At 33.9% G+C, this 17,672-nt stretch overlaps 2 protein-coding genes across 2 annotated transcripts; one reads left to right on the top strand and one right to left on the bottom strand.

Annotated features, from left to right (window-relative positions):
- Nucleotides 1-7,268: 7,268 nt before the first annotated feature.
- Nucleotides 7,269-7,739, bottom strand: LOC114372985 (transcription factor TCP20-like). Its single transcript, XM_028330546.1, has one exon. It carries the CDS (start codon nucleotides 7,737-7,739, stop codon nucleotides 7,269-7,271), a length of 471 nt encoding a protein of 156 aa, XP_028186347.1.
- A 5,478-nt stretch (nucleotides 7,740-13,217) lies between these two features.
- On the top strand, nucleotides 13,218-13,835 carry LOC114372984. Its single transcript, XM_028330545.1, has one exon. It carries the CDS (start codon nucleotides 13,218-13,220, stop codon nucleotides 13,833-13,835), a length of 618 nt encoding a protein of 205 aa, XP_028186346.1.
- Nucleotides 13,836-17,672: the final 3,837 nt, after the last annotated feature.

Genomic DNA, 17,672 nt, shown 5'->3' with positions numbered 1-17,672 from the left:
AGTCAAATAATAATTTTATGTAAAGTTTTTGTAAATATAATTGTGTAATTTATTTAGTGGTATGCTTTTATTTGAAGTTTTTGTTCACATAGAATGTAAATATTTGTCCCTTAACTGTGTATGTTAATATCATTAAATGTAAAGTTTCAATTTCATATATTTAGTGATTTACATATTAATATGATTTTTGTAAAATTTTAATTTCCATGTCACAGAAATATTTATTCTTGTGATTTAAATATCAATATCATTCCTTTTTTTTTTGGTAGGCAATATCACCATTCTAATTTGAACTCTGATGTAAAACCAAATACTTATCTAATTGTTATAATACATTTTTATAACATGATGTGAAAATGTATATATAATTTTATATGATTCCGTAAAAAAATTCTAATGTGAAATTTATTTTATCGGTGAAAATCAATTTATAATAATTCATTCATCATACTTAACCAATTAAACTAAAACCACTAATATTTACATTGTGATTTATGAACTAATACATTTTAATATAAAGTTTCTATTCCAATAGATGCAAACATTTGTTTCCATAATTTAAATATTAATATATTTATAAATAAAGCTATAATCTTTTGTGATGCAAATATATTTACAAAATAAAAATATCAATATACTTATAAATATTTATTCCTATAGTTTAAATCTGAATAGATTAATAAATATTTATTATTTTATTTATTTATTTTATTTAAATTCGTATAAAACTTATATCACTTTTATGATACATATATTCAGCACTATAATTTAGAAAGTAATATGATTTTTATTTTTATTTTTGACAGAAGAAAGTAATATAATTAAAGGAAAATAATTTACCCTATAAACAAATACGTACGTATGCATTCCTTTGAACATATATACTCACCCGAGATCGTACGCATTCAACTCCTCTCTCCCCCTCATTGCGTTTCAATTACTCTCTTTGCGTTTTGACTGCCTCGTTGTCGTTTTAGTATGTTTGGATATCAATTGGGTTGAACATGTGAGGCGCGGGTTTGGGTTGTGGTGGTGGTTACCCGTAGCCCAAATTTCTTGGATTGATGGATTCTCATGGTCGTTGCTTTAAGCACTCAAGCATTTTTGTTGAAACACCCAACAACAAAGATAAAAAGATTAAAATGTCTTTCACCTTTTGTTTATAAAAAAAATCATGACTCGTCCCTACGAGTCACTTCTCGTTGTTGTGCCATTTTTTTGCTTTTTCTTTCTCCATTCCTGCTTCTTTTTCTTCCTTCGTGGGTCATGCTCCTTCGTTGCTGCTTCTTCTTTCTTGCGTCTTCTTCATTCGTGTTCTTCATTTGCGTTCTCCTTCAAAGTAAGTATTGTCATTATTATTGTTTGTGATTGTTTTGTTTGAATGATTGTTGATTGAATGATGGCATTCGCGTTCAATGACATTTTTTTTGTGAAAAAACTCATACGGGTCAACAATTCGTAAGACACATACATATCAACAATAGCAATCCGTATGATTCATACGAATTGTCCAATCTGTATGGCCCATACGATCCAAATGGTTCATATGGATTATCAATCCGTATGAATCTGTATGAAATTCATACAGATTGACAATCCGCATGGACTGATCCATATGAGATTTATTTTTGAATTTTTTTTTAATTCTAAATATATATTTGTGAATCATTTTTTATATTTTTTTGTAATGTAATTTTATAATTTTTTCTAATTTATTTGTTAAGTATTAATTTTTGTATAAAAACAAAAAAAAAATATTTTAGTTATTACTAAGATTAGAGTAGATTGCTAAGACAAATTAGATTAGATTGCTAAAACTAATATTAGATTGACCAAAATTTTAATTTAAAATATTGTAATATTATATTTGTTTAACTTTTTAAAAAATTGAAATAAATATTTAAAAGATATTAAATTTTTTACTTATGACAAATATTGAAATCATAATTTAAATTTTTTAGTTATTAAAAATATTGAAACAAAAATTTTAAATAATTTAAATTTGTTATAAAAAATGTTGAAACAAATATTTTAATTGTATAATAAATTTTTTAGTCATAAAAAACTATTGAAACCAAAATTTAAAATTGTTAGTAAGTTTTAAAAAATTGATGAAACCAAAATTTAAAATATATTAAAATTGTTAGTTAGTTTTAAAAGTGATTGAAACCATATTTTAAAATATTTTAAAATTGTTAGTTAGTTTTAAAAAATGATTGAAAAAAAAATAAAATATTTTAAAATTGTTAGTTAGTTTTAAAAGATGATTGAAACCGAAATTTAAAATATATTAAAATTGTTAGTTAGTTTTAAAAAATGATTGAAACCAAAATATTAAAAATGTTAAAATTGTTAGTTAGTTTTAAAAAATGATTGAAACCAAAATTTAAAATATGTTAAAATTGTTTTTTAGTTTTAAAAAATGATTGAAACAAAAATTTAAAATATTTTAACATTGTTAGTTAGTTTTAAAAAATGATTGAAACAAAAATTTAAAATCTTTTAACACTTATAGTTAGTCTTAAAAAATGATTGAAACAAAAATTTAAAATATTTTTAAAAATATTGTGCAAATAATGGTTAGAACTAGAGGTCTCGGTCAGGTTTTAGCCGAGCAATAGGAAAAGTCCTATGGAGGAGAGAGGCTAGTGATGATGATAATGATGCCCCAACGGTGAAAGCCTACCGCATCTGCCCGAAGGCAACGACAACATGCGCGTGTTGTTGAGGATCCTCCGACGACCGCGGAGGAATTGAATGAAGAGCAGCAACAACCACCTGTTGAAGAAGGTATTACTGATGTTAAGGGTTTTCCAAGCGAACCCCATGACACACCAGTTTTGAGAGATTTTGAAAATCACATTGCTTTAAGAGTTTGGAATGGAGAGGTATGTAAATCTTAAAAAACATAAAGCATGTAGTTTAACACTTATTATTATTTTGTTACATGATCGATATTATTGTTTGCAGGAACGTCCTGAGCTGAAGCTATCCTCCCATGGAAGGAAGATGACTAAGTTCGGGAGGCCTGCTCCAGAGATTGAAGGTCTTGTGGCTTCCAACGAACTAAGTTCTTTGATCACATGTTCCCTAGATACGGGCGATCGAGGACTAATGTCTGCTTTTGTGGAACACTGACATAAGGAAACTAGTAGTTTCCATTTGTCTGTCGGAGAGATGACTATCACCTTGGATGATGTGGCATCGTTGCTACATTTGCCTATCGTAAGGGCGTTTCATATCTTCGAGCAACTTCATGTCAACGACGCTGTCGATATGTTGGTGGAATTACTTGAGGTCAGCGCTACAGAGGCAAGAGTTGAGATGATTCAATGTCATGCCTCTTATGTTTGACTATCGTGATTGCGAGACGTGTATCATACGAAAATCGATGCATGTCACTGGATTGTAGCAGCGCGATCGTATTTGTTGCATCTGTTGGATGCACACTCTTTGCTAACAAGAGTGTCACACACGTGCACGCAATATTCTTGGATGCACTACGTGACTTGACACAAAGTGGGACTTATGCTTGGGGCGCTGCTGCACTTATGCATATGTATGATAATTTAAATGAGACGTCAAAGAGCACGGTGAGGCAGCTTGCAGGATATATTGCTCTGTTACAGGTTAGTTCAAATGTTAATAAAACATTATTTCATTGGCGTTGGTTATTATATGTTGTTTCTTATTTTAATGAATATGTTTGCAAAATGTCTTTAATGTTGGATCTACAAGCATTTCCCGTCTTTAAGGTACTCATCAAAATAACTCTCACATGGAAAGTCAACTAAACTCCCCGAAGCCTCCATCACATAATCCTATGCATTCTTTTGAGCAATCAGGGTTTTTAACTTTACCTTCATATTTTTGTCAATGTGAAACTGACACAAAAAGTTTATAGCATTCGGGAATACATTTTTCACTGCATTCATCAAAGACAAATCTCTGTCAGTAACAATAACCACAGGGAATGCATCAAATTCCATGAAAAGACCCCAAAATCAATGTAGAGCCCAAACAACATTATTAAGACGTTCTCCTTCCAAGTAAGCAAAAGCAACAGAGAATGTCATTAGTGTTGGTGTAACACCAAAAATATCAAGCAACAACAGTTTGTACCTATTTGTTTTGTAGGTACTATCAATCAAAAAACCAAATTACAAGAATTGATTAATTTGACTGCATCAGGATGACTCTCGAACAAGTCACGTACAACATTTTCATCCTTCATCCTATGCCAGTGAATATATTGATCTCGGTCAAGCAGCATCATGAGTTGTTGCATTTTGGTGTTACTCCCTCTTATGGAAGAACGATACGCATTTTTTGCATTGTAAATTTGTTTGATTGTTGTATAACTGTTGGCATTGTGCTCATTCAACGTCAAAAAAATATTTCTTGGCTTCACCATGGACTTTGTCATATCAGCAACAACAATTTTCTCATCTTTATTCAGTCGACTCGCATATAGATGCCCAACAAATGACTTTGCTATTTCATGATTGTGAGTCCTGCAAATTAACTTCACCATCCATCATTCTCCTCCCAAAACTGGTTTCGCACGCAACTTAAACGAGCATCCACATTTTCTACTATCAGTGCGTGTTCTAACCAAATCATTCTTCTTAAGCCTATACTCACCACTCTTTTTGCAAGCTATTAACAGAAATGAGGTCCTTGCTCTAACACCAATATTTGTGTTTGACCTCATTATCACGGCAACAAATCCAATTTCATGAGCCACCGATCGAGCCCAATGTAAAACTTCATCACTGGTAGCCAACAACTATAACACAATCCAAAGAAGGTCTGAGATCAATGAACATTTATGTAATATAATTACTGTACCAACAACAAATTAGACAAATACTTGAGAAGTATTAAAGGCATCAAAGCAATCAACGTGTTCTACTGTTCTCCGTTTATTCTCCGTCCATCTTAATAAAGCATTTAACACATTCAATGATAAACAAAAAAAACTTTAAAAAAAATATACAATTACCTTATTTGTTATCGACACAAATATAGCTCTATACATGTGTTTTTTTTTTGTTGAATTAACAAGCTATATATGTGTTTTTTTTTTGCTGAATTAACAAGCTATATATGCTAATATTAGGGACTAACATTTTGTGCAATTGGTAATTAGAAAATAATTTAGACAAACACCATAAATCTATCTATTCTTTCTTTTTTTCTTCCATCACTATCTTGTCCGTCAACCCAACTTTGTGATCAATGATTGCAGGATTGCCATCTCATTAGTAGAAAACTCCACATCAAAGTTTGCCAACAAATCAAAATCCAATGGTAGAAATTCCTTTTTTGACTCGATCTCATTGTGGCATTTCAATAAAAGCTGGGAATAAAAGGAAAAGAGTTTATCTAAGGATGAATGCTCTCCTAGAACCTAAGTTTGCATCCTAGAAAAACCATGAATTGTTTGTAGCCCAGCCTCATTACAAGCCAAGAAAGTCCTTTAGATTTTATTTGTGTGTTTGTGATTGTATGTCATGAGATGAAATGCAAAAGTTGAGACTTGTGTTGGTTGTTGATTTGAAGAATTACCTTAAACACTTGTGCTTATCAGAGAAACAGTGACTGTGAGGATTAGGCTTGATGAACCTTCCTTGATACATGTCTTGCTTACTAGCTTATTTCACTTGTGCTGCTTAATGATCATGTAATAAACATCTAAATAAAATACTAAATTTGTCTAATTATCAATTGCTGTAATAAACATATAAATACATCATTCACTTAAATATCATATTTGTTTAATTTTCAATCAATGTAATAAAGATCTAAATACATCATTCAATTAAAAATCCAAAGTTGTTTAACTATTAATTTCTGTAATAAATATTTAAATACAACATTCAGTTAAATATCAAAATTGTTTAATTATCAACTTTAGTAAATATTTTAAATGTATACAAAAAATTGTTTTAACAGTCTAATGTTAGTTTTAGCAATCTTTAAAAGTTTATATATATTATCATTTTTTTACCAATCTAATTACTAAATTAGTTTTTTTTATTGTTTTTATACCACTATAAAATAATATCTCCATTGCTAAAAAATTATTACAAAAAAATTACACTACAAAACAAATTAAAAAAAATAAATTTACAATTAAAAAAAGCCATAATCCGTATGTTTTTAAAAAATTACGCATCTCTTCTTCTCCGGCGCAAAAAAAATCATCCAACTTCACCGTATATTCGTAAATAACACACCTACATCACCAGAGACAACAAACACTCGGAATAGGAGGCTAACGGAAACAAGTTACATTAAGGGAGTGAGATTTTATGAAAAAAATAGGTGCTGCAAAAATGAAAAACATAGCCTACTATTTATAACAAAAAATACCCATAACGTTTTTTGAAAAAAACTGTTAGGTGTCCTAGCAAAAACATTGGGTGCCCCAAGCAGTTGCCTCAAGCAGTTGCCTTCTTAAAATTGAGAAGCATAGATATGTTTTTTATAGTTAAATTATAATTTTAGTCTCTTATAATTTTAAATTAGGAATTTTGGTTTATTTATTTTTTAATTTAAGATATTTAGTTTCTTTATTTTTCATAGTAACTTTTACGTGTGAAAAAAGATTAAAATAAAGTGAAAAATAAGAGCGCTTTAATAAAAATTAAACGCATAACTTCTTATTCATAAATAAAGCAATAAATTATTAATACACTTGCTTTTTTAGTTAATTGTATTAATATTATTTTCTATATATCATTGGTCAGGATTTCTTAATTTTTTCTAAATTATCAAAATTTATAAATTAAAAAATATTTAATATATAAATCTTTTTAATTTTATTTTATATCATTTTAGTTTGAATAGCTTACGTATTTTTATTTAATTTTACCAATTTATAATTAAATTTCATAAATTAATATGTGATTATTTACATAATTTTTTGTAAATTAATTTTTACTCTAAGTACCCACTTAAATTATATGATTTGATTTTGATGTGTACATTTTTTGTACAAAATAACGCTAATGATAAAGATTTCTTCATCTCAAAAGAAAAAAACCACATTACAAGACATTTTTCTACAATTAAAGCCCTAAATCGAATAAGCCAGCCTATTCAACAAGCTATATGTGTTTTTTTTTTGGCTGAATTAACAAGCTATATATGCTAATATTAGGGACTAACATTTTGTGCAATTGGTAATTAGAAAATAATTTAGACAAACACCATAAATCTATCTATTCTTTCTTCTTCTTTTTCCATCACTATCTTGTCCGTCAACCCAACTTTGTGATCAATGATTGCAGGATTGCCACCTCATTAGCAGAAAACTCCACATCAAAGTTTGCCAACGAATCAAGATCCAATGGTAGAAATTCCTTTTTTGACTCGATCTCATTGTCTGTTGACACAACCATTGGATTTGTATGCATACCAATAGTGCTTTCATCCTCACACAATGATGGGGTTGATGTTGATGCAGATACAACCATGGAAGAAGGTAATATCCCAGTGCCAGTGGCGGCGATAATGGAAGGTTCTGCCTGGCGTAGAAGCCATTCTATGGTCTCCCCATGAGTCTTGTAACCTAACTCATGAGTGAGTTGGAAGACGCGAGCAGCACATAAAGGTGGCAAAAGAACACGGCGTTCTCTCCCATTCACCTTGGTGTGGCGATCCTTCTTTGCTTTCAAAGATGGTAGCTTTGTGTTGATGGCTTTAAGAGTGATAGGTGTCTCAGAAGCCATGGCTAGCTTTTTGCTTAGTTTAACCAAAAAACTTCAATAAGAACAAGACACAAAGTCAGAGTGAGACCTCTTTATAGTGATCATCCCACACCAGCAATCAGCAAAAACATTTAATAATAGAGTAATATTGTATCTTTTATGATTTTTTGTATAAAGAATGTATTAAATAAATACAGTAAATATATTTAATGTATCAAAAACATAAAAAAAATCATTATTTACCACACATTAAACAAGTAGATGGATTAGTAAGAGAATATTCTAAGAAAATGCATAATTATTCATGTTAATAGACTTTTGTTTTGGAGGATTACTTAATAATGTATGTAATAAATATATGTATTAAAACTTAACTTAAGTCACCAAGATAGTACTAAAAACAAATAAGGAATTGTATTTAATACAAATTTTTGTTCTCTTAGACTTACAGTTCAGCATGAAGGAAGATGTTCACGTTCTTTTTGCATTCAAAATTTCAAACTAGGAAGGTCTTTGCATAATCTGAACTTGAATTTTTGGCTTGTGACCGAATATGGTAGAATCATTAATGCATTCTTTTGTAACACCCAAGATAAAGCTTGAGCAACATAAGAATTTTTAGTGTTATTCAAAGGTTTGAAAGTCAATCCGCCAAGGATTCAATCCAATGTTTGGTGTCATTCAAAGAAGAGTTGACACATTTTTAGAAGTTATATTAACTTTTGTGTGGTTGCTAAAATGCAAGTGCAAAAGTCATGAAGACAAGTAAGGTAATTAAAATAACTATTATAGTACTCAAGTTCATGACTTTAAACGTTCTCAAGCATATTGCTTAGTTGTCTTCTCTTTACGGGATTTAAAAAAAACAAGTTGACAACTCATATGTAAGGAAGCTTATAAGGACTCAATAAGAGGAGTGTTTCATAACACACCCTCACTTTATTCTTTTCACATATTAACAAGCACCAAATCATCAATAACATTTATTTATGATTGATAAATAACACGATAATTAAATAAATGTGAAAGAGGAAAAAATGAGAAGGCTAAGAGATTTAAATTTAAATCTAACAATTTTGGTGATTTTGTGACTTTTTTATACTCATTTATGTATGTTGAAAATAAGTTTTGGGTATATAAAGCTTAGATACAATTCCATACATATTTTCGGCTTTATTAGTCAATCAAAATTAGTTTAAACTTAGTAACTGTTAGTCGTTATTTATGACTAACTTTTGTATTGAATAGTTACATAAAATTAGCATCTTTTCTCCAATTTATGGTTCTTTTTGTAGGAATTGTACATATTTCCATGTTTAGTTTGATTTTATATAGTAGATACTCCCATTTTGTGAATTAATGTTGAAACCACTTCAATTTCAGGCTAAAAGGAGAGAAGGTTCAAGCAGCTGATGTCTCGTTAAGCGAGGCATATGCACTTAGCGAGTGACATTCGCTAAGCAAGGCATGCAACTCGCTTAGCATGCTAGGAAATCCTAGAAGAGGATCAGTCAGAGATGTGCTCACCCAGTGCACCACAAGCTCGCCCAAGGAGTCGTTTGTCTCTTCTCGCGCTCAGTGCACCCAGCTCGCTAAGCCAAATTTCACTAACTCTCGCTTAGCGAGCCTTTAGAAGCTGAAACGTCTAAGTAGCCTTTAAAACACTAAATTTGGCGGAAACTAAAAAGAGGAGTCGAAAAACAGAGTCAAGAGAGAAGCTAGAGCGACAAAAACAGAGCCACCAAGAGAGTTTAAGTTAGAGGAGTGAGATTAGGGTTTTAGAGGTTGAAGGAAACATCCTTAACCCTTCTTTTCCATTTTCTTTCACTCAAGCTCTGCTCTTCCTTGTATTGTAAGCTTATTTCTTGTAATGGAAGGTTAAACCTCTTGGTTGGAAAGTTCTGCTAAACCCTTGATGTAACATTCTTTCACTATCTATTTAATGTTGTTTTTATGTGTTCATTGCTTCTATCTATGCTTATTTTTACATGCTTGTGGCTTGATCACCCATTTGTATGTATATTTAGGATTTTTAGCATTGGGAAGTTCTTTAAAGCCTTAGAACTTGGTAGAGCAAGCTAGAAAACTGTATGTCTAGGAATGGAGTGCAACGATCTAGTCCATATTATGTTGTAAACTTAATGCAACTCTTTTAGGCTGAGTTTATTGAGAGATCAAGGATGAGGTTTAAAAAGAGTTAGGCCCATTCACTCGAGGGATATTGATTTGGGTAATTTCTCAGCATAAGAACACTAGGATAATATTAAATAGAGAAAAATACATAACAACATTAAGAAAAATTCAGTAGAACGACCCAACGCTTTCTACTTGACTGTTTTACTTCTTAAACCTTGGATATTTAGTTTGTATTTAACTAGATTTTAAAAAAAAAATCCCAACTTGATATTTATTTCACTTTTGGTTGTACAAATGTTTTCTCACTGAATGTACAGTTCTGAGTGAAACAAATTCCATGTGGATACGATACTTGGTCTTACCGTTTTAATATACTACTTGTGCGAATCGGTACACTTGTCGATGCTTCAAACAAGTTTTTGGCACCTTTGTCGGGGAATTTCTTTCCACTTAGATAGTATAGTTCAGTTGTAAACATTTATTCTTTATTCTTTAATTGATTTTGTGAATAGTTAGCTAGGACTTATTTCCTCTTGATTTGGTTAACTGCTACTTTGTTTAGTACTTCTTGTATGCGAGGTAATTTTTCAGCAAGAAATTTAGGTCCATTAGATTTGGAGATAGAAGCCACTTGCAGGAGAAACAACGCAGAAAGAAGGAAGAAAGCTTTGCAAGAAAGGACAACACAACCAAGTTCAGTAGGAACTCAATCATCTGAATCATCTTCAACATTTCCAAACTTAAGGGAATCCGAAGTAGGTGCATCTGAAGCACATATCATGGCTGAAGATCAACCACGGAGGGTGACTCTTGAAGATTATTCTAGCTCGACCGTGCCGCAATTTTTCACAAGCATTGCACGGTCGGAAGTTCATGCTCATAACATTACATATCCTCATTCCTTGATCCAGCTGATCCAAGGAAAGTTGTTTCATGGTTAGCTAAATGAAGACCTTATGCACACCTTGCTACTTATATAGAAATCTGCAATACTGTGAAAATTGCAGGTGTGCCGGAAGATGCAGTAAGGCTTAGCTTGTTCTCATTTTCTTTGGCTGGAGAAGCCAAGAGGTGGCTGCATTCTTTCAAAGGAAACAACCTAAAGACTTGGGAAGAGGTTGTAGAGAAATTTCTAAAGGAATATTTCCCTGAGTCCAAGACAACTGAAGGCAAGGCAGTTATCTCCTTATTCCATCAATTTCCAGATGAATCCCTGAGTGAAGCACTTGAGAGATTTCATAGCTTGCTGCGGAGAACACCAACTCATGGATTCTCCAAGCCGATTCAGCTAAACATTTTCATAGATGGTTTGAGACCGTAGTCCAAGCAGTTATTTGATGCTTCTATTGGAGGAAAAATTAAGTTGAAGACCCCTAAAGAAGCAATGGAACTTATTGAAAATATGGCTGCTAGTGATCATGCTATTTTGCGTGATCGGACTCATGTACCTGCAAAGAGAAGCCTGCTAGAGTTTTCTTCATAAGATGCACTGTTGGCACAGAACAAGCTGCTAACTAAGCAGCTAGAATCGTTGACGGAGACACTTAGTAAGCTGCCAACCCAATTACAAGTTACTCAACCTTCACATTCAGCAATTATGTAGGTTTGAGGTTGTAGTATATGTGGAGGAGCGCATGAATCTGGTTGTTGTATACCTCTTGATGATGCTGCAAAAGAAGTGAATTATATGGGAAATCAGCACAGACCAGGGTTTAATGTAGGTGGATTTTCAGGTTACCAGCAAGGTGATAATTTTAATCAAAATCAAAGGCCTAGCTTGTACGAAAGACCAAGGAGGACCATCCAATAGGTCTCAGAATCAAGGGCCTAGTTTGTATGAAAGGACAACCAAGTTGGAGGAGTCTTTTGCTCAGTTCATGCAAGTTTCAATGTCCAATCACAAGAGCACTGAGTCTACTATAAAGAACCTGGAGATTCAAGTAGGACAGCTGGCCAAGCAAATAGCTGAAAATTCTTCTGGAGGTTTTGGGGCCAATATGTTGGACCTTGTGGCCTCAATAATCTTAAGAGGGATAGGTTTAGAATGTAGAAGAAGCAACAACAATCAATTTAATAATGTTCTTTAAATATGCAAGGTAAAATTGATTGCAATAACATAAATGAGATAAGGGAAGAGATAATGCAAACACAGTTTTATACTGGTTCGGCCACACCCTTGTGCCTACGTCCAATACTCAAGCAACCCACTTGAGTTTTCCACTATCTTTGTAAAATCCATTACAAAGTCTGAACCACACAGGGACAACCCATCCCTTGAGTTCAGATGCTTTACAACAAGAGACTCACATTCTCTTAACCAATCTTATTGAATAAGAAGAATGGAAAAAAAATCTCTCTTCAAGAGAAGAATATTACAATGAAGATCATGTAAGAATCCTTATAGATTTTGCAAGCGTTTGGTCAAGGATTTCTTTTGAGAGAGCATTTGATAATGAAGTTCTTTTGGAATCTCTCTCATTATCTTTTGAAAGGATAAGACATTTTTGCCAAGCAAAAAACTCTCTTAAAATTCGTGCCCAAGTCACCTATTTATAGGCCTTTGATGGCCATTCACAAATCCAATGAAAAGATGTGACTGTTGGTAGATTTTCTGAAAACTCTCCACTAGTAATCGATTACAACATTTGTGTAATCGATTTCACAGTTATGATTTGAAGGGTCATGACTTTTGAATTTGAATTTCAGGAGTTTCGTTGCTGGTAATCGATTACAAACATATGGTAATCGATTACATGTTGAAAATTCAAATTCAAAACCTTTTTCAACAGCTACTTCCTGGTAATCGATTACCAGAGTCTTGCATGTCTTGAAAGCACTTTATTTTAAGGCAAGGCTTTGTTTGTTGAAGCAATCTTGAATTATTTTTGAAGCAAATGTTTATCCTTTGAAGCAGCCTTGTTAGATTCTTCTTTGACATCATCAAAATCATGTATACATACATTCACACAATATTGAGAAAAATCCCAAAGAAAAATGCAAGGCTGTCATAACTAGAAGCAAGAGGGAGACCATGGTGGAAGATGAAGGGAGGATTAGTGATGAGCAGGAGTTAGTAGATGAAGAAAAAAAAGAAAAAGAAGAAAATTAGATGAGGGAGAAAAAAATAATTGATGAGGAGGAAGAAGAAAAAGAAGAAAAAAATGAAAAAAAAAAGAGGAAGAAAAGAAGACAAAGAGTGAGTTGGCCAGAGAAAAGAAGAAAGAGATTGTTCCATGTACAGGGAAGGAAGCACCATATCCCTTGGTGTCATCCAAGAAAGACAAGGAATGACACTTCGCTCGTTTCCTTGATATCTTCAAGAAATTGGAGATAACTATCCCCTTTGGAGAAGCCTTACAACAAATGCCACTCTACTCAAAATTTCTTAAAGATTTGTTGACCAAAAAGGGAAAATATATCCATAGCGATAATATTGTGGTGGAGGGAAACTATAGTGTTGTTATCCAGAGAATCCTTCCACCTAAATACAAGGATCCAGGGAGTGTCACAATCCCTTGCTCTATTGGTGCGACGTCAGTTGGAAAGGCCCTCATTGACTTGGGGGCCAGCATTAATTTGATGTCTCTCTCTTTGTGCAAAAGGATTGGAGAGCTGGAAATCATGCCAACAAGAATGACATTGCAGTTGGCAGATCGATCTATTACAAGGCCTTATGGCGTGGTAGAAGATGTTTTGGTTAAGGTGTGGCAGTTTACTTTCCCTATAGACTTCATGATCATGGATATTGAAGAGAATGTTGAAATCCCACTGATATTGGGTCATCCCTTCATGTTAACTATCAATTGTGTGGTGGATATGGGGAAAGGTAATCTGGAAATGGGAATAGGTGATCAGAAGATCATATTTGACTTGTTTGATGTAGAAAAGCACTCACTTGACCGGAATGTTTGTTCTAAGATGGATGAGTTTGAGAATGAGATGGTTCTGATGGCTAGAGCAAGGATTGCTCTAGACCCTTGAGGTAACATGTGTCAAGCTAATGACGTGAAAGAAGCGCTTACTGGGAGGCAACCCAGTTCTTTTTCCTTGTTTTGTTAATTACTATTTTCTATATACCATTGCATATAGCTAGGTTTCAACTTGTTTGTGATTTCTAGAGTAGACATCAGCATGTTTTTGTATGATATAAGGGGTTGCTAAAGCTATGGATGAGGAATAACTTAGAAAACTTTTCAATCATCCACTCGCTCAGCGCGCCTTGTGCACTAAGTGAATCAGTCTTCATGTGCTGAGCGAGTATTCACTAGCACTGAGCGCGCCAACCTCTACCCATTGGTTAAAGGGGTCTCGCTAAGTGAGACAGTTGCGCTGAGCCCAAAAACTTCTCTAGAATTGCATTTATTGGAATTGGGCTAAGTGTAACATCCCAATTTTTCGTAAATAAATTTAAAAAGCTTTTTAGTAATAAATAAATAAATAAATAAATAAATATAGAGCAAATAATAGGCTGAGTACCCTAGGTATAAATAGTTATGTTAAGTCAGCTGCCTCCTTTTGGCCTCATTTTCGTTTTTCCCCTTCTCCTCTCAAAACCCTTTCTTTTTCCCGCAGCCCACCAAAACAGTCTCAGAAAAACGATGATCTCGAACCCGTTCACCGTTGGATCGTCGTGAAATTTGAGTATCATGTTCACAACACAATTCCGAGAATTCTCACCATTGGGAATTTCGATATCATGTCTGAACTGAGAGAAAAACCCTTCGCATTGTAGCCTTTTTCTTTCCCGTAGAAACCCAGAGCTGTCTTGGTAAAACTATGATCCCGGTTTCGTTAACCGTTGGATTATTGTGAAATTTGGATATGTTGTTCGAAATTCAATTCCTCACGCTTCCACCGTTGGGAATTGCGAGGTAATATTCGTGGAGGGAGAAAAAGGAATCGTATGAAGACAGTACAAGTGGAGATTTCAATCTCTTCTCCGTCTCTCTGACGTTTGGGAATTCTATCGGAGCAGTCGGATGAATAATTGAAAGAATTTCCGGGAACCGCTAGAGGTGTTGCTATCGCTGGCTGAAGACACGTGAGCCCGCTTAGAGGTAAGGGATGAGTTATTCACAGTTGGGGATTAGTGAGAACATGTGTAGGGATCCTTAGAGGATTAAATTGGGATTTTATTTTGGGATGTTTGTTAAATTGCAATTTTTCCTTTATGATTATAAATAAAATATTGATGTCCTGATGAAAATTGCTTGAAAATTGTGCTCTTGATATTTGTATATTTGGACCTATGATTTGGATATAATTGTGTAATATTATTTGAGGGGTTTTAGTCCTCATGTTGTGATAGTCTTTTATATAAATTGTTATATTGAGGCTATGAAATGATAATTCAAATTGTGAGTATGTGATGAATTGTAGAATAACATGTTGCTTTGAGATTATAATATTGTTATTGAGATTGAGTATAAGGGTAAAGTTGAACATGTGTTAATTTGTGAGATACGTGTAAACATGTGATGGTGGATTGTCACACTATGAGATGTGAAATTGTGAATGAGTTCTAGTTGTGGATAAGTGTGTAGTTAACACTTGATGTAAAATTACTTGTGTTGTAAGCTATGAATTGTACAATAACCCGATCAGTGTTATCTTGAGAAAAGCGTTGATGCGCAGTGTTAAAGAGAAAATGTAGGTTTCCTATTTAGGAACCAGTGTTAAATCGTAGCGCAATTGTGTTGAACGTGTTTAAAACACGAGTGTAAGGTCGTGAGTGTTGTATAATTCATGAGCAGTGTCTACATGCAAAAATTATTTTAGGGGTTGGACCTGAATCAGGAGGGAGAGGCCCTGACGGACTCTTCGGAGTGTAGGCCTTGGGGGTCACCGGGTTTGAGTGCTCCTTTAAGCCTATGCTGATCTCATATGGTTGGAGCATTCTCGCAAAACATCGTGACCCTGACTGGTCTCCCTATGATCTTACTTAGTGAGAGTGACCTGACAAACCCATGGTGTGGTGTGTCTTGTTATGTACTCCTAAGCGCCCCAGGGTGGTTTTTCACTGACATGGTACCACATTGCATATAGGATTGAGTCTTAGCATAACTATTGCATATGCTTGCTAATTGATGTGTTATTATATCTTGATCGAAGTGTGGGATTCTTGTGTAATGTGATTGATAATTGAAAAGTGAATTTTGAATGACGAAGTGGTGAAGTGGTGAAGTTACGTGAGCTATGTTTAAGCAAGTGGTATCTCATTTATATAATATGTATATTTAATTGTCTTGTTTCTCTATTAGCTAGGAATGTGATAACTCACTCCCTGTGTGTTGTTGTGTTTGGATCCTGTGATGATCTTGAACTTGCGTTCGGGGGAGCAGATGAATAGGTGGATGACTATGAAGAACCTCATGCTAGAGGACACGGGAACACAACGCTCTGATAGGATGTGACATTAGGATATAGGTTCTATATTAATTGTATGAAGCTTAGACGACCTTGTTGAGTCGAGAATACTTCATTATTTATTTGGACAAGTTTGAATATGATGTAGAAGAAAATGAATGTGAGCCTTTTTACCCATTTGAAAGGCTTGTATTTTAAAATGTTTTAAAAATACTTTTAATTAATATTTGATTTTTTTTATTCCTTTATTAATATATATGTGAGGGGTAGAGGGTTTCACACTAAGCGAGCTAGCTCACTAAGCACAACAGAGAGTCTCACTAAGCACAAATAGCTATCTGCCTGGACCCCCATGTCAATTAGGCCAAGCGGGTTATACCCGCTAAGCTTAAATCCCTCTCTAGAATGACATTGCGCTAAGCGAGACCATCTCACTAAGCGCGACCCTACTACTACATCTTGAGGCATTTAATTCGCTAAGCCGGCCGCGTCCCGCTTAGCGGAAGTTGTAGACCAATCAGAGCTACAAAACTCGCTAAGCGCACATCTATGCGCTAAGCCTAAAACCTTCTCGAGTTTTCTAATTCTCGAATTGGGCTAAGCGAGTCTGTCCCGTTAAGCGCGTGATTTTAAAATTTGAAAATTCAAACATCACTGAGAGTGCTCGCTTAGCGAGCCACTTGCGCTAAGCGAGACAATCGAAACTGCCAAAAATATGACTTAACTGCCTTGGATAGTTACTTTGTACAAAAATTATAACTCCCATCATTTGCATTTCTTCCCTCCATCTGCATTGAGCATTCATCCTAGTCTCTGCTTCTTTGCCTTCTTTTCGCACATCACTCTCTGCAATCCAAGTAAGCTTTCTACTCCATTTTTCTTTTTAATTTCAGTTTTGAACCCTAGGATAGAAGACATTTTGCTTTCTCTGTGATTGTCGATTTTGTGTTGATGTTGTTGTCGATTAGTTAGTTGTTTGATAGCATGTTGTTAAGGCTTTAGTTTAGCATATAATGTAGGTTCATTTGACATGTTTTGCTTAGAATTTTTAGGCCTGAAAGTGGCTGGAAAGTGGGGGCTTCGAAACCCCAATTTTTTTTGGAAATTTTGATGTACCCGCTAAGCGAGTTCATCAATTTTGGATGAATTTCTGGGTTTTCTAATGAACTCGCTAAGCCGGCCCTGTCCCGCTAAGCGTATTCATCATTTATGTTTAAATTTTTGCTTATATGTATAAACTCGCTAAGTCATTGCACTTCGGCTTAGCGAGCATCTAAATTCCCAGTTTTAATTTTTGAGTTCGTATGAACTCGTTAAGTCGGCATGCCGCGCTTAGCGAGTTAATTTAGTTAGGTCTAATTCATAGAGGTTGTTGGTATTCTGGTTGCGACTAACTCGCTAAGCCACCAGGCCTCTATTGTTTGAATAAGCCTGGGCTAAGCGAGTTAGTCT

Source organism: Glycine soja, chromosome 11 (assembly GCF_004193775.1).
Source record: "Glycine soja cultivar W05 chromosome 11, ASM419377v2, whole genome shotgun sequence".
NCBI lineage: Eukaryota > Viridiplantae > Streptophyta > Magnoliopsida > Fabales > Fabaceae > Glycine > Glycine soja.
This window is presented reverse-complemented; position numbering and strand designations above follow the sequence as displayed.